At 44.8% G+C, this 22,391-nt stretch overlaps 1 protein-coding gene across 2 annotated transcripts; it reads left to right on the top strand.

Annotated features, from left to right (window-relative positions):
• Window positions 1-6,779: 6,779 nt before the first annotated feature.
• LOC121565111 (phospholipase A and acyltransferase 4) lies at window positions 6,780-8,200 on the top strand. 2 transcript variants are annotated; one of them, XM_041875984.2, is made up of 4 exons: window positions 6,780-6,851; window positions 7,069-7,165; window positions 7,595-7,872; window positions 7,974-8,200. In XM_041875984.2, the coding sequence occupies exons 1-4, from the start codon at window positions 6,828-6,830 to the stop codon at window positions 8,103-8,105; spliced, it is 531 nt and encodes a 176-aa protein (XP_041731918.1). In that variant the 5' UTR covers window positions 6,780-6,827; the 3' UTR covers window positions 8,106-8,200. The 2 variants fall into 2 exon arrangements, with proteins under 2 accessions (XP_041731918.1, XP_041731919.1); XM_041875985.2 differs by having other exon boundaries at window positions 7,673-7,872.
• Window positions 8,201-22,391: the final 14,191 nt, after the last annotated feature.

Consider the following 22,391-nt stretch of genomic DNA (forward strand, 5'->3'; position numbering starts at 1 on the left):
TGAACAGGAGGGGGCTGAGAACGCACCCTTGTGGGGCCCCAGTGTTGAGGATCAGCGAAGTGGAGGTGTTGTTTCCTACCTTCACCACCTGGGGGCGGCCCGTCAGGAAGTCCAGAACCTAGTTGCACAGTTGCGGGGTTCAGACCCAGGGCCTCGAGCTTAATGATGAGCTTGGAGGGTACTATGGTGTTGAATGCTGAGCTATGGTCAATGAACAGCATTCTTAGATAGGTATTCCTCTTGTCCAGATGGGATAGGGCAGTGTGCAGTGCAATGGCGATTGCATCGTCTGTGGATCTATTTGGGCGGTAAGCAAATTGAAGTGGGTCTAGGGTGACAGGTAAGGTAGAGGTGATATGATCCTTGACTCGTCTTTCAAAGCACTTCATGATGACAGAAGTGAGTGCTACGGGGCGATAGTCATTTAGTTCAGTTACCTTTGCTTTCTTGGGTACAGGAACAATGGTGGACATCTTGAAGCATGTGGGGACAGCAGACTGGGATAGGGAGAGATTGAATATGTCCGTAAATACTGCAGCCAACTGGTCTGTGCATGCTCTGAGGACGCGGCTAGGGATGTCGTCTGGGCCAGCAGCCTTGCGAGGCTTAACATGCTTAAATGTCTTACTCGTGTTGGCCACGGAGAAGGAGAGCCCACTGTCCTTGGTAGCGGGCCGTGTCGGTGGCACTGTATTATTGTCAAAGCGGGCGAAGAAGGTGTTTAGCTTGTCCGGAAGCAAAACGTTGGTGTCTGCGACGTGGCTGGTTTTCCCATTGTAGCCCGTGATTGTCTCTAGACCCTGCCACATATGTCTTGTGTCTGAGCCATTGAATTGCGACTCCACTTTGTCTCTATACTGACATTTTGCCTGTTTGATTGCCTTACGGAGGGTATAACTACACTGTTTGTATTCGGCCATATTCCCAGTCACCTTGCCATGGTTAAATGCGGTGGTTCACGCTTTAAGCTTTGCGCGAATGCTGCCATCTATCCACGGTTTCTGGTTAGGGTAGGTTTTAATAGTCACAGTGGGTACAACATCTCCTATACACTTCCTGATAAACTCAAACACCGTATCAGTGTATTCGTCGATTTTATTCTCTGAGGCTACCCGGAACATATCCCAGTCCGCGTGATCAAAACAATCTTGAAGCGTGGATTCCTACTGGTCAGACCAGCGTTGAATAGTCCTTAGCACAGGTATTTCCTGTTTGAGTTTCTGCCTATAGGAAGGGAGGAGCAAAATGGAGTTGTGATCAGATTTGCCGAAGGGAGGGCGGGGGAGGGCCTTGTAGGCATCCCGGAAGTTGGAGTAGCAGTGGTCGAGTGTTTTAGCAGCGCGAGTACAACTGGCACATACAGTGGGGAGAACAAGTATTACAAAATCGACAGTGTATCAAATACTTGTTCTCCCCACTGTATGCTCAGGGATATGGTCTAGCTAACCCACGCGATATCTCAGACATCACTGGCCTGATTTTGATGAAACTTGGGTGAATAATGTGTCTTTCCATAGAGATCAGTCATTTACACAATTCCACTGATTGGCCCAAAGGGGGCGATGCATCATTAGTGGGGGCGACCTGTTTACCGTTGCCTTGTTTACTGTAGATAAACAGTATATTGTTCTCCTATCTTACTGTATTCATTCAAGGAACAAGTTCAGAACATTAAAGTAAAGGTTTCACAGACCCAGATTAAGCCTAGTCCAGGATGAAAAATAATTTTCAATTGAGATTATCCATTTGTAATGCTTTTAAATCCAGGAGTAGGTTTAATCTGGGTGTCACGATCGTCTTCTTGTGAGATATTGGACCAAGGCGCAGCGTGTGCAAAATACATCTCTTTATTTTGGAAGAGAGAAAAACACGAAACCGAACACTATACAAAACTAACAAAACAACAAACGACCGTGAAGCTAAATAACGTAAGTGCACAGACAAGCAACAAACGTTCAACATAGACAATTACCCACAAACACATGATGCCCATGGCTGCCTTAAATATGGCTCCCAATTAGAGACAATAAACCACAGCTGTCTCCAATTGAGAACCAATCTAGGCAGCCATCAACATACAAACACCTAGACAAGACATTACCCCATTAAACCTACAAACCCCTAGACAAACCAAAACACATACTTCACCATGTCACACCCTGACCTAACTAAAATATTAATGAAAACAAAGATAACTAAGGCCAGGGTGTGACATAACCCCCCCCTTAAGGTGCGAACTCCGGGCGCACCAGCATAAAGTCTAGGGGAGGGTCTGGGTGGGCGTCTGTCCACGGTGGCGGCTCTGGCACTGGTCGTGGTCCCCACCCCACCATAGTCACTACCCGCTTTGGTAGCCTCCTCCAAATGACCACCCTCCAACTTAACCCCACTGGATTAAGGGGCAGCACCGGACTAAGAGGCAGCACCGGACTAAGGGGCAGCACCAGGATAAGGGGCAGCACCAGGATAAGGGGCAGCACCAGGATAAGGGGCAGCACCAGGATAAGGGGCAGCACCAGGATAAGGGGCAGCACCAGGATAAGGGGCAGCACCAGGATAAGGGGCAGCACCGGGCTAAGGGGCAGCACCGGACTAAGGGGCAGCACCGGACTGAATGGCGGATCCTGGCTGGCTGGCTCTGGCGGATCCTGGCTGGCTGGCGGATCCTGGCTGGACGGCTCTGGCGGATCCCGGCTGGACGGCTCTGGCGGATCCTGGCTGGACGGCTCTGGCGGATCCTGGCTGGACGGCTCTGGCGGATCCTGGCTGGACGGCTCTGGCGGATCCTGGCTGGACGGCTCATGGCTGGCTGACGGATCTGGCTGCTCATGGCTGGCTGACGGATCTGGCTGCTCATGGCTGGCTGACGGATCTGGCTGCTCATGGCTGGCTGAAGGATCTGGCTGCTCATGGCTGGCTGACGGATCTGGCTGCTCACGGCTGGCTGACGGATCTGGCTGCTCATGGCTGGCTGACGGATCTGGCTGCTCGTGGCTGGCTGACGGATCTGGCTGCTCGTGGCAGGCTGACGGATCTGGCTGCTCATGGCTGGCTGACGGATCTGGCTGCTCATGGCTGGCGGAAGGCTCTGGCTGATCCTGTCTGGCGGAAGGCTCTGGCTGATCCTGTCTGGCGGAAGGCTCTGGCTGATCCTGTCTGGCGGAAGGCTCTGGCTGCTCCTGTCTGGCGGAAGGCTTCGGCTGATCCTGTCTGGCGGAAGGCTCTGGCTGCTCCTGTCTGGCGGAAGGCTTCGGCTGCTCCTGTCTGGCGGAAGGCTCTAGCGGCTCCTGTCTGGCGGAAGGCTCTAGCGGCTCCGGTCTGGCGGACGGCTCTGAAGGCTCATGGCAGACGGGCGGCTTTGCAGGCTCAGTACAGACGGGCAGTTCATGCAGCGCTTGGCAGACGGACAGTTCAGACGGCGTTGGGCAGACGGGCAGTTCAGGCGCCGTTGGGCAGACGGGCAGTTCAAGCGCCGTTGGGCAGACGGGCAGTTCAGGCGCCGTTGGGCAGACGGGCAGTTCAGGCGCCGTTGGGCAGACGGGCAGTTCAGGCGCCGTTGGGCAGACGGGCAGTTCAGGCGCCGTTGGGCAGACGGCAGACTCTGGCCGGCTGAGACGCACTGTAGGCCTGGTGCGTGGTGCCGGAACTGGAGGTACCGGGCTGAGGACACGCATCTCAGGGCTAGTGCGGGGAGAAGGAACAGGGCATGCTGGACCCTGGGGACGCACATAAGGCCTAGTGCGTGGTGCCGGAACTGGTGGTCCCGGGCTGAGGACACGCATCTCAGGGCTAGTGCGGGGAGCAGCAACAGGACGCACAGGACTCTGGGGACACACAGGAGGCTTGGTGCGTGGTGTAGGCACTGGTGGTAAAGGGCTGGAGACACGCACCATAGAGCTAGTGCGTGGAGGAGACACAGGGCTCTGAAGACGCACAGGAAGCCTGGTGCGTGGTGTAGGCATTGGTGGTACTGGGCTGGAGCGGGGAGGTGGCGCCGGAAATACCGGACCGTGCAGGCTTACTGGCTCCCTTGAGCACTGAGCCTGCCCAACCTTACCTGGTTGTACGCTCCCCGTCGCCCGACCAGTACGGGAAGGTGGAATAACCCGCACAGGGCTATGTAGGCGAACCGGGGACACCATGCGTAAGGCTGGTGCCATGTAAGCCGGCCCGAGGAGACGCACTGGTGGCCAGATGCGTTGGGCCGGCTTCATGACATCCGGCTCAACGCTCAATCTAGCCCGGCCGATACGTGGAGCTGGAATGTACCGAACCGGGCTATGCACGCGTACAGAAGACACCATGCGCTCTACTGCGTAACACGGTGTCTGCCCGTACTCTCGCTCTCCACGGTAAGTACAGGGAGTAGGCGCAGGTCTCCTACCTGACTTCGCCACACTCCCTTTAAGGCCCCCCACAATAAATTTTTGGGTAGTACTCACGGGCTTCCAGCCTTGCCTCCGTGCTGCCTCCTCATATCGCCTCCTCTCGGCTTTAGCTGCCTCCAGCTCTTCACGAGGGAGGCGATATTCTCCCGGTTGTGCCCAAGGACCCTTTCCATCCAGTATCTCCTCCCATGTCCATGAATCCTGTGTAGGTGGGTCCTGTTGCCGCTTGACACGCCGCTTGGTCATAGATTGGTGGGTAATTCTGTCACGATCGTCTTCTTGTGAGATATTGGACCAAGGCGCAGCGTGTGCAAAATACATCTCTTTATTTTGGAAGAGAGAAAAACACGAAACCGAACACTATACAAAACTAACAAAACAACAAACCGACCGTGAAGCTAAATAACGTAAGTGCACAGACAAGCAACAAACGTTCAACATAGACAATTACCCACAAACACATGATGCCCATGGCTGCCTTAAATATGGCTCCCAATTAGAGACAATAAACCACAGCTGTCTCCAATTGAGAACCAATCTAGGCAGCCATCAACATACAAACACCTAGACAAGACATTACCCCATTAAACCTACAAACCCCTAGACAAACCAAAACACATACTTCACCATGTCACACCCTGACCTAACTAAAATATTAATGAAAACAAAGATAACTAAGGCCAGGGTGTGACACTGGGTCCCGCAATCTGTCCCTAAAAGTAAAAACGGGGCTAATACATTATAACATAATATATAATTAACATGAACTGTATGGGAGGATACTCCATAGATACTTTTCCTGCAGTCAATCTAGTGGCCTCATGGATGGAATGTTATTAATATTTTTCATAATTTAATCATTAATAAACATGTCTTTTTTTAAACAACCGAAAATCCAGTGTTTTGATGTCAAACGGTTGTGTTATATTTCAGTCCTCTGTGATGTGATGTATATAAAATATAATTTTGGGATGCAAACTCAAAATTGAATACATTTCAACTCTGTATCTGACATGGTACAGGTGTCTTCTTTTTAAGCCCATAACCATGTGTGTGAAGTTTATACTTTTGTTTCTAAGTAGATTTGTTTAAGACTACCAAGAAACACTCCGTGTGACCCTGATTTAGCCCACTGCAGTAAAAGGTTAATCAAGATCATGTTTTGATAATATAAAGGCAAGTATCTTCATTTAATATTCTGTTTGCTTTGAAGGAAAAATGACCACACAACCACATTAGTCTTTGAGATGGTCCTTTATATTTATTGGGCCATAAACAACATTTTGCATCACTGACATTCTCCATGGACATGAGACATACAGTACGTTACAAAGGTCATGCTACACATGGTTAATATTTACACAGAGTATACAGTCTTGTAATGGTAGGATGACTTTAGCTGGTCTATAGTATACAGTCTTGTAATGGTAGGATGACTTTAGCTGGTCTATAGTATACAGTCTTGTAATGGTAGGATGACTTTAGCTGGTCTATAGTATACAGTCTTGTAATGGTAGGATGACATTAGCTGGTCTATAGTATACAGTCTTGTAATGGTAAGATGACTTTAGCTGGTCTATAGTATACAGTCTTGTAATGGTAGGATGACTTTAGCTGGTCTATAGTATACAGTCTTGTAATGGTAGGATGACTTTAGCTGGTCTATAGTATACAGTCTTATAATGGTAGGATGACTTTAGCTGGTCTATAGTATACAGTCTTGTAATGGTAGGATGACTTTAGCTGGTCTATAGTATACTGTCTTGTAATGGTAGGATGACTTTAGCTGGTCTATAGTATACAGTCTTGTAATGGTAGGATGACTTTAGCTGGTCTATAGTATACAGTCTTGTAATGGTAGGATGACTTTAGCTGGTCTATAGTATACTGTCTTGTAATGGTAGGATGACTTTAGCTGGTCTATAGTATACAGTCTTGTAATGGTAGGATGACTTTAGCTGGTCTATAGTATACAGTCTTGTAATGGTAGGATGACTTTAGCTGGTCTATAGTATACAGTCTTGTAATGGTAGGATGACTTTAGCTGGTCTATAGTATACAGTCTTGTAATGGTAGGATGACTTTAGCTGGTCTATAGTATACAGTCTTGTAATGGTAGGATGACTTTAGCTGGTCTATTTGATCATATCTAAACAATGCTTTCTGCAGTGAGCTACCCTGAAGGAGCAGAGCCTATGTCGCCAAGACTTGCATTAATCATTCCTTAATAAGTGGTTAAACATATTTCCTTTCTGAAGTAGTGATTATGTAGAATTTTTTTAAATCAAGAAACAAACATTCTAAGCCAGAGGTAGAGCTAGTTGCAAAAACGCTTGGGTCTCAAAGAGTTAAATTGAATAACAGGATGTTGGTTTTGGACATTGTACTCTTAAGGGTGAGGTTTTTTTCACAAGGCACAATCAACAGTGAGACATTCACATGCAAACCAGGAGTCCTACCACAGTAAGTACTGTTGCTGATCTTCGAATAATGCTAATTACTATTAATCAACAGTATCATCAAATGTGTGTGTGTGGACATGTTTAACTATGCTTGTGTCTGTGTGTGTGTGTGTGTGTGTGTGTGTGTGTGTGTGTGTGTGTGTGTGTGTGTGTGTGTGTGTGTGTGTGTGTGTGTGTGTTTATGTAATTAAATGTCTTCGTACCCACCTTATTCTTAGATGGAGATTGGTGACATGATTGAGATAAAAAAAAAAATGTTCAAACACTGGGCTCTGTACATTGGAAATGGAGAGGTCATCCATTTGATAAATCAAGGTATGATATTTTTCTGGAAATGTATTTGTGGTAGCCTATATTCCAATTCCAGAATTGGGGGAGAGTGTAAACATCATCTGAAGTCAAATGTTAACATCACAGTAAAACTGATATCTGAACATGGTTGGTAGAGTAAGAACTTTTTAAAATAATATGCCATTTAGCAGACGCTTTTATCCAAAGCGACTTACAGTCATGCGTGCATACATTTTTTCGTGTATGGGTGGTCCCGGGGATCGAACCCACTACCTTGGCGTTACAAGCGCCGTGCTCTACCAGCTGAGCTACAGATTGTTGAACTTATTCAGTCAGATACAGTATCTGCTGAGTTCTGTCTGCCTCTTTATTTCTCTCATCAAAACACACAATTACACTTACATGTGTACACACACACACACACTCACGTTTTTATTTCTTCCTGTTTTGTAGATTGCATTCCAAAAGTAGCTTTCTGCAGTGTTAGCTCATCCAGTAGCAGTTTTTCCTGTAAAGGCATGTTTCTAATAGAGACGTACGAGGATGTGACAGCAGGGAAATCTTGCAGAATCAACAACTACTTGGATGACAAGTACAAACCAAGGACGACTGACGTCATTATGGAGGAGGTGAACAAAATGAGAGGCCGCACAATAAAATATGACCTCCTTGGAGACAACTGCGAGCATTTTGTAACTTTCCTCCGTTATGGCAAATCAGAGTCCAAACAGGTAGCCATGACAGCATAATTAAGATAATTTTCTAATGAATGCTTTGCTTGAGGAGATGCACTCCATATTAATTTGCTTTCTGCTTGTCTTTTTCCTTGCAGGCAGATGACTTCATGAACCGTTTGTTAATTGGTTCTGCAGGCCTGGTTGTTGTAGCGCCTGCTGTTGGTGTTTGTGCAACTGCTGCTGCTGCTGCTGCTGCTGCTGCTGTAGCAATCAAACATAGTAAATAATTTATTGGGTCTCATGAGTCTAAATCAAATCACATTTAATTTTTCACATACACGTGTTTAGCAGATGTTACTGTGGGTGTAGCGAAATGCTTGTATTCTAGCTCCGACAGTGCAGTAATATCTAACAAGTAATATCTAACAATTTCACAACATATACCCAATACACACAAATCTAAGTAAGGAATGGAATTTAAGAAAATGAACATCTACATATACGATATACGTGTAGCTCAGTTGGTAGATCATGGCGTTTGCAATGCCAGGGTTGTGGGTTCGATTCCCACGGGGGGCCAGTATAAAAATGTAAGCACTCACTATCGGTAAGTTGCTCTGGATAAGAGCGTCTGCTAAATGACTAAAATGTAAAAATATACATATTGCAAAGTTTCCTAAGAGCTAGATGTGAGGCCGCCATATTCGTCGGCGCCAGGTATGGAGAATGTCAGTGATGCAAAATGTTGTTTATAGCCCAATGAATAAAGGACCATATCAAAGACCAATGTGGTTGTGGGGTCATTTTTCCTTCAAAGCAAACAGAATATTAAATGAAGATACTTGCCTTTATATTATCAAAACATGATCTTGATTAACCTTTTACTGCAGTGGGCTACATCAGGGTCACACGGAGTGTCTCTTGGTAGTCTTAAACAAATCTACTTAGAAACAAAAGTATACACTTCACACACATGGTTATGGGCTTAAAAAAAGAAGACATCTGTACCATGTCAGATATAGAGTTGAAATGTATTCAATTTTGAGTTTGCATCCCAAAATTAGACTTTATATACATCACAGAAGACTGAAATATAACAAAACCGTTTGACATCGAAACACTGGATTTTCTGCTGTTAAAATAAAAAGAATGTATTATTACATTATGAAAAATATTAATAACATTCCACCCATGAGGCCACTAGAGGGCGATTGACTGTATGAAAAGTCCCCCAATACAGTTCATGTTAATCATATATTGGCTGGGCCACTCAAAGATATTCAGAGACTGGTCCCGAAGCCACTCCTGTGTTGTCTTGGCTGTGTGCTTAGGGTCTTTGTCCTGTTGGAAGGTGAACCTTCGCCCAAGTATGAAGTCCTGAGCGTTCTGGAGCAGGTTTTCATCAAGGATCTCTCTGTACTTTGCTCCGTTCATCTTTGCCTCAATCCTGATTAGTCTCCCAGTCCCTGCCGCTGAAAAACATCCCCACAGCATGATACTGCCACCACCATGCTTCACCATAGGGATGGTGCCAGGTTTCCTCCAGACGTGACGCTTGGCATTCAGGCCAATGAGTTAAATCTTGATTTCATCATATCAGAGAATCTTGTTTCTCATGGTCTGAGAGTCTTTAGGTGGCTTTTGGCAAACTCCAAGCGGGCTGTCATGTGCCTTTTACTGAGGAGTGGCTCCGTCTGGCCACTCTACCATAAAGGCCTGATTGGTGGAGTGCTGCAAAGATGGTTGTTCTTCTAGAAGGTTCTCCCATCTCCACAGAGGAACTCTAGAGCTCTGTCAGAGTGACCATCGGGTTCTTGGTCTCCTCCCTGACCAAGGCCCTTCTCCCCCGATTGCTCAGTTTGGCCGGGCGGACAGCTCTAGGAAGAGTCTTGGTGGTTCCAATCTTATTCCAATGAAGAATGATGGAGGCCACTGTGTTCTTGGGGAACTTCAATGCTGCAGACATTTTTTGGTACCCTTTTTCAGATCTGTGCCTCGACACAATCCTGTCTCAGATCTCTAAGGACAATTATTTCGACCTCATGGCTTGGTTGTTGCTCTGAAATGCACTGTCAACCATGTGACCTTATATAGACAGGTGTGTGCCTTTCCAAATCATGTCCAATCAATTGCATTTACCACAGGTGGACTCCAATCAAGTTGTAGAAACATCTAAAGGATGATCAATGGAAACAGGATGCACCTGAGCTCAATTTCGAGTCTAATAGCAAAGGTTCTGAATAGGTATTTCTGTTTTTAATTTTTAATAAATTTGCAAACATTTCTAAAAACCTGTTTTTGCTTTGTCATTATGGGGTATTGTTTGTAGATTGCTGAGGGAAAACATTTGTTTAATCAATTTTAGAATAAAGCTGTAACGTAACAAAATGTGGAAAAAGACGATGGATGATGGATGGACACGGAGACAGGTCTACAGTCCCCTCCCCGATTTCCTCTTGGGGGACAATAAAGATGAATTATGGTCCTGAGCACCAAATCATGAAATACTTTGCCCAATAGACCCTTTTCCAGTACACGTCAAACTGACATCACGCACAGATGAGTGCAACTCTTGGCGGCAGTAAGAAAGCCTTCGCCATCTGCGCCCATTCAACATAGCCCATACGTTGTTATTACTTCTAAACAAAATCACTTTTTGGGGATCTCATACACTTACAATGATGTTTTGATTCTTGCTTGAACAGTTGCTAAGAACGTATATGGCTGTGATCTTTGCAAAATAACTATTTTGGATGCAACTGTTGTTAGCTAGAATGCTAACGACCATTGATATAGGCTGTAGCAAAAGCTAGCCAAAGAGCCATTTTACTGGTTGAATTTGAAGTATTTTTTTATGTATAATGCAGTTGATTTGCGATGACACAAACATTATATTAAGCAGGACATTCATACGAGCCTTAAAATCCAGGTATATTCCAAAAGTAGTGTGGAATGCACTCATAAGCAACATGTAAATAGAGGCTTTTTTTGCTGGCATTCTATAAGCACTCCCCTTGTTCTGCCACCAACTTGTGTGACAATGTTTGCAAACATCTATTAACAGGTTTTTAGACCACCAACAGAGGGCAGTAACATATTACCTTATGATGTATGGGGCATGAGCATGGGAATGTTGCAAACTGTCAGACATTTGGGAATAACACCTAAAATGTTTGAAAATACTAGATAAGGCTTTTAAAGCATGTAAGCATGTTATATCTATGGAAATGCAGAAGATTATATGTCCCAAAGTCCTGAGAAGGCTTGAGAACTGTCTTGATTACACTATAGCTGATAAAATAACACCTCAAAAAAAGAAATACTGCAAAGTTGTCTAGAAACAGGCGACCGTGTCTGAAGAACACTGTCTGATTGTGTTCTCTGCACAGCCCCCTTCATTGGGCAAACATGAGGTAGTCCTACACTGTTGAGCTTTATCAAGAACTACATTACTGTAGGGCAGTGGTTCCCAACCTTTTTCGGTTACTGTGCCACCAACTGAATTTTGCTCTTCCCGGAGTAACCCTGAAGTACCCCCTCTTGCATTTTACCAGTAAGCCTATGGTCTCATGAGTCTTCTCAAATACCCCCTGCGATAGGCCAAGTACCCCCAGGGGTCCTTGTACCCCTGGTTGGGAACCACTGTTGTAGGGTACCTGTATTCCTACTAAAGAGAGTTGTTAACGTTGTTATTGTTTCATGTCCGGTTCGCTCCGGCTGTTGTTATAATTGTTTAATTATTTGAGCAGCACACATCGCCAGCAAAGTCGATACATTGTATCATTTCACCTCACCTGTGAGAGTGAAGGAGAAATTCAGCAACTCTTGGAGGACAGTGGAAGTTGATAACAGTTGATAAAACCAATGCATTTTGGGCCTTTGTCTTCACTATTCACCAGCGGTTTACAGGTGAAAAAGTAAGGAGGCTCTTAAACCTGATGTGATTGGTAAATTAGTTGTGAAAATCTGATCAATAAGAGGCCATTTGAAAAATATGAAAGTCTCTTTCAAAAGGAGGTGAGAAGAGGACGGAGAAGAGGTTGCAAGGAGTCGAGCAAAACCAATTGAGATTCTCCCCCTCTATCCTCCAAGAGTTTCTGGATTCACTGAAGAACGAGGTAGCGACCGCTTAATTGCACCTCACCTGTGAGAACCATAAGCACGGGCAAGTCTGATTAGGCAAACTTTACAATGCAGAAAACCTTCAAAAGTTATGATATACTGTATTACCAGAGCTAGGCCTACATTTTTCCCCTTCTACTTGCAGGCTGCTAGATATTTGTTTGATAACAAACAGCCTAGTCCAGTCATGTTTAGCTGGCTAACAAGCTGGTAACTTGACCAGCATTATGGTTTAAGATGGCAGTTGGAGAAAGGAAAGGAAAGGGCTCCTGGATACTGTATTTGTTACATTAACATTTTTTAAGAATTAGATACGTTATGTATTTGTTACATTCAGGTGCCACAAAAAGGGACTAAGGAAAATTACAATTGGCTTAGAACAGGGCAGCACGGCTGGCCCTTAAAGGTACACGGGGCGCTACCGTTAATGACATGCATGTCAATCTCTCATGGCTCAAAGTGGAGGAGAGATTGACTTCATCACTACTTGTTTTTGTAAGAAGTGTTGACAAGCTGAATGTACCGAGCTGTCTGTTTAAACTACTAGCACACAGCTCGGACACCCATGCATACCCCACAATACATGCCGCCAGAGGTCTCTTCACAATCCCCAAATGATGTGATTGGTAAATGAGTTCTGAAAATCTGATCAATAGGAGGCCGTTTGAAAAACATCAAATACTCTTTCAAAAGGAGGCGAGGAGAGGACGGAGAAGAGGTTGCAAGGAGTCGAGCAAAACCAATTGAGATTCTCCCCCGCTGTCCTCCACCTCACCTGTGAGAACCATAAGCACGGGCAAGTCTGATTAAGCAGACTTTACAATGCAGAAAACCATTCAAAAGTTATGATATACTGTATTACCAGAGCTAGGCCTAAATTTTTCCCCTTCTACTTGCAGGCTGATAGATATTTGTTTGATTACAAACAGCCTAGTCCAGTCATGTTTAGCTGGCTAACAAGCTGGTAACATGACCAGCATTATGGTTTAAGATGGCAGTTGGAGAAAGGAAAGGAAAGGGCTCCTGGATACTGTATTTGTTACATTAACATTTTTATAGAATTAGATATGTTTATTTTTTTCATGTCAATTAATACATTTTAGAAATTGCCTTTTTACAAGTGTTCGGTTATAAAAATATATATAGATTTTACAGTAACATGAAAGGAAATAAATTCATATCAAAATAAAGGACGCATAAAGAGGGGGGAGAAAACAATCTGTTCTTCATAGAAAATACAAATGAATAACAAATAATCCAAATAGCTGTAAATCATTTTCTAACTGACATTGAGAAGCATTACCTTGCAGAGGGAGTGTAGCAGAGCAGTGACAACACATAACAATCAACAGGTAATCATTATATCATGGCAGAGAAATCAAATCTAAACCAAGTTGAGCTTATTGACATATTTACCACATTGATGCATGCTTCCCATAGTGTTTAAAGAGCACATGATGAGACAAATGTTGTTCATAAAATACTGCCCCGTCATTGGTTAATATGTGCATAGCATCAGTGCATTGTGAATGACCACTGAGAAAACACCCTGGACAACAGTTCATTTGTCTCTTCAGTAAGTACAAAATGACCAAAATGTCACTATAAAATGTTCACGTACTAATTGGAACTAGGAAACACAGAAATGTCCGACTTGCTAACTGGTTGTAGTTATACAGTGGAGGCTCCTCAGAAGAGGAAGGGGAGGACCATCCTCCTCAGTGAATTTCAGAAAAATACAAATAGTGAAACATTAAAAAGTTATCCTTTTTAGATAAAACTAGAATAAATATATTCACGACACCAAATAATGTATTAAAATACACTGTTTTGCAATGAAGGTCTACAGTAGCCTCAACAGCACTCTGTAGGGTAGCACCATGGTGTAGCCAGATGACAGCTAGCTTCTGTCCTCCTCTGGGTACTTTGACTTCAATACAAAACCTAGGAGGCTCATGGTTTTTACCCCCTTCCATAGACTTGCACAGTAATTATGACACTTCCGGAGGACGTCCTCCAACCTATCAGAGCTCTTGCCTTATGAACTGACATGTTGTCCACCAACTTTTTGAAGGCAGATTTGTTAAACAACAGGTTTCATATTTTGGCCAGTTGATGTCCCAGGGACAGAAGGTTCAGAACACAAACCATATGTTAAGGCAACAGGTCTAGACGATAAGATTATAAGAAAGGGGCTCTGGGATTGTTTACTTTAGAAGTTGTCTATTTCGCTTAATGGGCCCCTGGATCTCCTGATGGGTCTCCAGTAGGATCATTTATATGCATGGTTTTATCAAGGCTTCCTGCCCAAAAGGTAGTAAGCTCCATTGAAAAAGGGAGGATGGTACATATAGTAGTACTGAATATTGCATTCTTAGGACTGATTCATATAAAAAATGTTTAGGACTGATTAAGATGTAGCATAGTGAAAACAAAGTATTTGTTTATTTTCTCTTTCTGGACGGATGGAATGTCCACTACCAAGTTTTCTGATGAGTTTAACAATGATTCTGTATCTCTCCCTTTGAAATGCTTCCTGAAAAACACACTTAACCAGCACTTGCACTTGCACTTCTAGCTCTGACTCTACTGACAGCTATGTTATTGAGGAAAAATGTACTTTCTATGCCTGTGATATGTGGTTGTCCCACCTAGCTATCGTAAGATGAATGCACTAACTGTAAGTCGCTCTGGATAAGAGCGTCTGCTAAATGACAAGAATGTCAAATGTAAAAAAAAAAATCTATACAAATTAATATTTGTTAGTGGTGATTATACCGTGTCTGATTTATAACAAGTGCTGTCATTTTTATTCAAGGTACTGTTTGAAGAGGGAGGGCTTCAGTTGTTTTCGGAAGATGGGCAGGGACTGCTGTCCTAATAACTACAGGGGGAAGCTGGTTCCACTTTTGGAGTGCCAGGAGAGAGAAGAGCTTGGACTGGGCTGAGTGGGAGCTGCCCTCCCGCAAGGGACCTGAGGTGGCAGAATGCAGTGCTCGGGTTGGGGTTTAGGGTTTGAGCATAGCATGAAGGTATGTATGGGCAGTTCCTCTTGCTGTTCCGTATGCAAGCACCATGGTCTTGTAGTGGATGCAAGCTTCGACTGGAAGCCAGCGGAGCATGTGGAGGAGCAGGGAGACATGAGAGAACTTGGGAAGGTTGAAAACCAGGCGGGCTGCAGAATTCTGGATATGTTGCAGGGGTTTGATGGCACAAGCGGGGAGCCCAGCCGACAGAGAGTTGCAGTAGTCCAGACAGGAGAGGACAATTGCCTGGATTAGGACCTGGGCCGCTTCCTGTGTGAGGTAGGGTCGTACTCTACGGATGTTGTAAAGCAAGAACCTGCAGGAGCGAGTCACTGCTTTGATGTTTGCAGAGAACGACAGGGTGTTGTCAAGGCTCAAGCCAAGGTTCTTTGCACTCTGGGAGGACGACACTGGAGTTGTCAGCCATGATGGAGAGGTCTTTGAGCGGGGCAGGCCTTCCCCAGGAGGAAGAGCAATTCTGTCTTGTCGAGTTTGAGCTTGAGGTGGTGGGCCGACATCCAAGTTGAGATATCTGCCAGGGACGCAGAGATGCGTGTTGCTACCTGGGTGTCAGAAGGTGGGGGGGAGTAGATGAGTGTAATCCGCATAGCAACGATAGGAGAGACCATATGACGGAGCCGAGTGACTTGGTGTATAGAGAAAAGAGGAGAGGGCCTAGAACCGAGCCCTGGAGGACACCAGTAGTGAGAGTAAGTGGTGCAGACACAGATCCTCGCCATGTCACCTGGTAGGAGCGGCCTGCCAGGTAGGATGCAATCCAAGAGTGTGCAGAGCCTGAGACACCCAGCCCTGAGAGGGTTGAGAAGAGGATCTGATGGTTCACGGGGTTGAAGGCAGCGGATAGATCTAGGAGGATGACAACATAGCAGAGAGAGTCAACTTTGGCAGTGCAGAGAGCCTCGATGACACAGAGAAGAGCAGTCTTGGTCAAGAAGATCGTTCTGAGAGAGATTACGAGAAAGTTGATCAGAGACAAGTGTTTTGTTAAGAAAGGAAAGAAGGGATATAGGTCTATAGTTTTTGACGTCAGATGAGTCGAGTGTTGGTTTCTTGAGGAGGGGAGCAACTTGGGCCATTTTGAAGTCCGAGGGGATGCAGCCAGTGGTCAGGGATGAGTTGATGAGGGAAGTGAAGAATGGGAGAAGGTCTCCAGAGATGGTCTGGAGAAGGGAGGAGGGGATGGGTTTCAGCGGGTAGGTTGTCGGGCGACCAGACCTCACTAGTCGCAGTATGTCATCTGGAGAGAGAGCGGAGAAAGAGGTCAAGGCGCAGAGCAGTTCTGTGTGAGTGAGACAAGTGGACTGAGTGAATGAGTAGCGGATGTCGTCAAACTTTTTTTCAAAGTGGTTGACAAAGTTGTCCGCAGAGAGGGAGGAGGGAGGGAGGGGGTGGATAATTAAGGAGGGAGGAGAAGGTGTAAAATAGTTCCTTATGGTTAGAGGCAGAAGCTTGATATTTAGAGTGGTAGAAAGTGGCTTTAGCAGCGGATACAGAGGAAGAGAAGGTAGAGAGGAGGGAGTGGAAGGATGTTTAGTTTACCTCCATTTTCGCTCAGCTGCCCGCAGCCCTGTTCTGTAAGCTCACAATGAGTCACTCAGCCACGGAGCAGGAGGGGAGAGCCGAGCCGGCCGGGAGGAAAGGGGACATTGTGAGTCATAGATTGCATAAAGGGAGGAGAGTAGGGTCGAAGAGGCAGAATCAGGAGACATGATAGGATAGAAGAGGATAGAGAAGTGGGAGAGAGAGAGAGAAAGCGAAGATTGCGACGGCGCATGACCATCTGGGTAGGGGATGAGTGGTTAGGGTTGGAGGAAAGGGAGACAGAAAAGGAAACAAAGTAGTGATTAGAGACCTGGAGGGGGGTTGCAGTGAGATTAGTAGGTGAACAGCCTCTAGTAAAGATGAGGTCAAGCGTATTACCTGCCTTGTGATTGGGAGGGGACTGGGAAAGGGTGAGGTCAAAAAGGCAAGGAGGGGAAAGAAAGAGTTGGGAAGAAATGAATCTAAGGCAGACTTCGGGAGGTTGAAGTCGCCAAGTACGAAGAGCGGTGAGCCATCGTCAGGAAATGAGCTTATCAAGGTGTCAAGCTCATTTAGGAACTCTCCAATGGCACCTGGTGAGCGAGATGACAATAATGTTAAGCTTGAGTCGATACAGTGGGGAAAAAAAGTATTTAGTCAGCCACCAATAGTGCAAGTTCTCCCACTTAAAAAGATGAGAGAGGCCTGTAATTTGCATCATAGATACACGTCAACTATGACAGACAAATTGAGGGAAAAAAATCCAGAAAATCACATTGTAGGATTTTTAATGAATTTATTTGCAAATTATGGTGGAAAATAAGTATTTGGTCACCTACAAACAAGCAAGATTTCTGGCTCTCACTGACCTGTAACTTCTTCTTTAAGAGGCTCCTCTGTCCTCCACTCGTTACCTGTATTAATGGCACCTGTTTGAACTTGTTATCAGTATAAAAGACACCTGTCCACAACCTCAAACAGTCACACTCCAAACTCCACTATGGCCAAGACCAAAGAGCTGTCAAAGGACACCAGTAACAAAATTGTAGACCTGCACCAGGCTGGGAAGACTGAATCTGCAATAGGTAAGCAGCTTGGTTTGAAGACATCAACTGTGGGAGCAATTATTAGGAAATGGAAGACATACAAGACCACTGATAATCTCCCTCGATCTGGGGCTCCACGCAAGATCTCACCCCGTGGGAACTAGTGAATGACCTGCAGAGAGCTGGGACCAAAGTAACAAAGCCTACCATCAGTAACACACTACGCCGCCAGGGACTCAAATCCTGCAGTGCAAGACGTGCCCCCCTGCTTAAGCCAGTACATGTCCAGGCCCGTCTGAAGTTTGCTAGAGTGCATTTGGATGATCCAGAAGAGGGGATTGGGAGAATGTCAGATGGTCAGATGAAACCAAAATAGAACTTTTTGGGTAAAAACTCAACTTCGTCGTGTTTGGAGGACAAAGAATGCTGAGTTGCATCCAAAGAACACCATACCTACTGTGAAGCATGGGGGTGGAAACATCATGCTTTGGGGCTGTTTTTCTGCAAAGGGACCAGGGACGACTGATCCGTGTAAAGGAAAGAATGAATGGGGCCATGTATCGTGAGATTTTGAGTGAAAACCTCCTTCCATCAGCAAGGGCATTGAAGATGAAACGTGACTGGGTCTTTCAGCATGACAATGATCCCAAACACACCGCCCGGGCAACGAAGGAGTGGCTTCGTAAGAAGCATTTCAAGGTCCTGGAGTGGCCTAGCCAGTCTCCAGATCTCAACCCCATAGAAAATCTTTGGAGGGAGTTGAAAGTCCGTGTTGCCCAGCGACAGCCCCAAAACATCACTGCTCTAGAGGAGATCTGCATGGAGGAATGGGCCAAAATATCAGCAACGGTGTGTGAAAACCTTGTGAAGACTTACAGAAAATGTTTCACCTGTGTCATTGCCAACAAAAGGTATATAACAAAGTATTGAGAAACTTTTGTTATTGACCAAATACTTATTTTCCACCATAATTTGCAAATAAATTCATTAAAAATCCTACAATATGATTTTCTGGAAATTTTTTTCTCATTTTGTCTGTCATAGTTGACGTGTACCTATGATGAAAATGACAGGCCTCTCTCATCTTTTTAAGTGGGAGAACTTGCACAATTGGTGGCTGACTAAATACTTTTTTCCCCCACTGTAAGTGACAGTGACAGCATGGAATTCAAATGAGAAGATGGTGAGAGAAAATAGAAAATCTCCACTTTGGAGAAATGAGTAGACCTGTGCCACCATCGCGATGACCAGATGCTCTCGGACTATGAGAGAAAACATAGTCAGATGAAGAAAGAGCATCTGCAGTAGCATTGTTCTCTGCGGTGACCTATGTCTCCGTCAGGGCCAAAAAGTCAAGGGACTGAAGGGCAACATAGGCTGAGATGAACTCGGTGTTCTTGACTGCAGACCAGCAGTTCCAAACACTGCCAGAGACCCAGAATTTCACATGGGTTGTGCGCACAGGGTACATTAAATTAGAATGGTTACAGCCAAGGGGGGTCGTCTGTAAAGCCTACAGGGAGAGGTGCGAACAGGTATACATAAACACACACATAGTTCACAAAGCTACAATAGAGCAAAAATGAGATAATCTGTAAATAACTAGGTAAGATACTCAAGTGAGAGAGTGGAGCCTTCCTCTCTTTTCTTCTGCAGAACAGTCTTTGTTTCGGCGACGGTCTTAGTATACATATTTTTGTAGGCCGCATGTGTGACATAACTCCTCCAGTCCTATTTATGATATCATTTAAAAAGATTTTACCTTTTATGAACATTTTTTCAAAGGGAAACCTGTCTCTAGTCTATTGATGTCACCGATCTTCAAACGAGGGTGATCAGACCTCACCAGAAAGTCAGAACAGAGGTCAGAGGTTTCTATTTTCTTCACACTCAATAATTTAAAAGATTTCAAACATTCTCTACTCATCAGGAGAACTTACATGGTGTTCAACCAAATTTCAGACAATAGATACTTCAGTAAATTTCATTTGTGTGCCCTTTAAGGTGCATATTTTTTAACCTGTGAAGAACCTTCTAAAACAAGTGAAAAACCCACACAATAAATCAGACACGGTATTAACACCACTAACAAATATTCATTTGTATAGACGGGTGGGGTTGTGTGTGTATGCAGGTGTGTGTGTGGTAAAACGTAAAAACAAACAAATGGCCAGGCCTTACTTAATTTGGGAGCTCCCTTAACAGCCGGATCCGGGTACCTTTATACTTTATAGTATTACAGCGTCTCACTAACTGTTCTCCCCAAGGCACCTGCCTCAGGGAAGCATTTCAAAGGAGAGATACAGAATCATTGTTAAACTCATCAGAAAACTTGGTAGTGGACATTCCATCAGACCTGGAAGAGAAAATCAACATGTACTTAGTTTTCACTATGCTACATCTTAATCAGTCCTAAAATGTTTTATATGAATCAGTCCTAAGAATGCAATATTCAGTACTACTATACAGTGAGGGAAAAAGTATTTGATCCCCTGCTGATTTTGTACGTTTGCCCACTGACAAAGACATGATCAGTCTATAATTTTAATGGTAGGTTTATTTGAACAGTGAGAGACAGAATAACAATACAAAAATCCAGAAAAACGCATGTCAAAAATGTTATGAATTGATTTGTATTTTAATGAGGGAAATAAGTATTTGACCCCTCCGCAAAACATGACTTAGTACTTGGTGGCAAAACCCTTACATTTACATTTACATTTTAGTCATTTAGCAGACGCTCTTATCCAGAGCGACTTACAGTTAGTGAATACATATTTTTTTATACTGGCCCCCTGTGGGAATCGAACCCACAACCCTGGCGTTGCAAACGCCATGCTCTATCAACTGAGCTACATCCCTGCCGGCCATTCCCTCCCCTACCCCTACCCCTTGTTGGCAATCACAGAGGTCAGACGTTTCTTGTAGTTGGCCACCAGGTTTACACACATCTCAGGAGGGATTTTGTCCCACTCCTCTTTGCAGATCTTCTCCAAGTCATTAAGGTTTCGAGGCTGACGTTTGACAACTCGTACCTTGAGCTCCCTCTACAGATTTTCTATGGGATTAAGGTCTGGAGACTGGCTAGGCCACTCCAGGACATTAATGTGCTTCTTCTTGAGCCACTCCTTTGTTGCCTTGGCCGTGTGTTTTGGGTCATTGTCATGCTGGAATACCCATCCACGACCCATTTTCATTGACCTGGCTGAGGGAAGGAGGTTCTCACCCAAGATTTGTGGTACCATGCCCCGTCCATCGTCCCTTTGATGCGGTGAAGTTGTCCTGTCCCCTTAGCAGAAAAACACCCCCAAAGCATAATGTTTCCACCTCCATGTTTGACGGTGGGGATGGTGTTCTTGGGGTCATAGGCAGCATTCCTCCTCCCTCCAAACACGGCGAGTTGAGTTGATGCCAAAGAGCTCCATTTTGGTCTCATCTGACCACAACACTTTCACCCAGTTCTCCTCTGAATCATTCAGATGTTCATTGGCAAACTTCAGACGGGCCTGTATATGTGCTTTCTTGAGCAGGGGGACCTTGCGGGCGCTGCAGGATTTCAGTCCTTCGCAGCGTAGTGTGTTACCAATTGTTTTCTTGGTGACTATGGTCCCAGCTGCCTTGAGATCATTGACAAGATCCTCCCGTGTAGTTCTGGGCTGATTCCTCGCCATTCTCATGATCATTGCAACTCCACGAGGTGAGATCTTGCATGGAGCCCCAGGCCGAGGGAGATTGACAGTTAGTTTGTGTTTCTTCCATTTGCGAATAATCGCACCAACTGTTGTCACCTTCTCACTAAGCTGCTTGGCGATGGTCTTCTAGCCCATTCCAGTCTTGTGTAGGTCTACAATCTTATCCCTGACATCCTTGGAGAGCTCTTTGGTCTTGGCCATGGTGGAGAGTTTGGAATCTGATTGATTGATTGCTTCTGTGGACAGGTGTATTTTATACAGGTAACAAGCTGAGATTAGGAGCACTCCCTTTAAGAATGTGCTCCTAATCTCAGCTCGTTACCTGTAAAAAAGACACCTGGAAGCCAGAAATCTTTCTGATTGAGAGGGGGTCAAATACTTATTTCCCTCATTAAAATGCAAATCAATTTATAACATTTTTTACATGCGTTTTTCAGGATTTTTTTGTTGTTATTCTGTCTCTCACTGTTCAAATAAACCTACCATTAAAATTATAGACTGATCATTTCTTTGTCAGTGGGCAAACGTACAAAATCAGCAGGGGATCAAATACTTTTTTCCCTCACTGTATCATAACTTTTGAATGGTTTTCTGCATTGTAAAGTCTGCCTAATCAGACTTGCCCGTGCTCATGGTTCTCACAGGTGAGGTGCAATTAAGCGGTGGCTACCTCGTTCTTCAGTAAAGAGGAAATTCAGCAACTCTTGGAGGACAGCGGGGGAGAATCTCAATTGGTTTTGCTCTACTCCTTGCAACCTCTTCTCCGTCCTCTCCTCGCCTCCTTATTTTTCAAATGGCCTCAATCACATCATGTTTAAGAGCCTCCTTACTTTTTCACCTGTAAACCCCTGGTAAAGAGTGAAGACAATGGCCCAAAATGCATTGGTTTTATCAACTGTTATCAACTTCCACTGTCCTCCAAGAGTTGCTGAATTTCTCCTTCACTCTCACAGGTGAGGTGAAATGATACAATGCATCAACTTTGCTAGTCGATGATTGCTGCTCAAATAATTAAACAATTATAACAACAGCCGGAGCGAACCGGACATGAAACAATAACAACGTTAACAACTCTCTTTAGTAGGAATACAGGTACCCTACAACAGTGGTTCCCAACCAGGGGTACAAGGACCCCTGGGGGTACT

The sequence above is a fragment of the Coregonus clupeaformis genome, chromosome 20 (assembly GCF_020615455.1).
Source record: "Coregonus clupeaformis isolate EN_2021a chromosome 20, ASM2061545v1, whole genome shotgun sequence".
Taxonomy (NCBI): domain Eukaryota; kingdom Metazoa; phylum Chordata; class Actinopteri; order Salmoniformes; family Salmonidae; genus Coregonus; species Coregonus clupeaformis.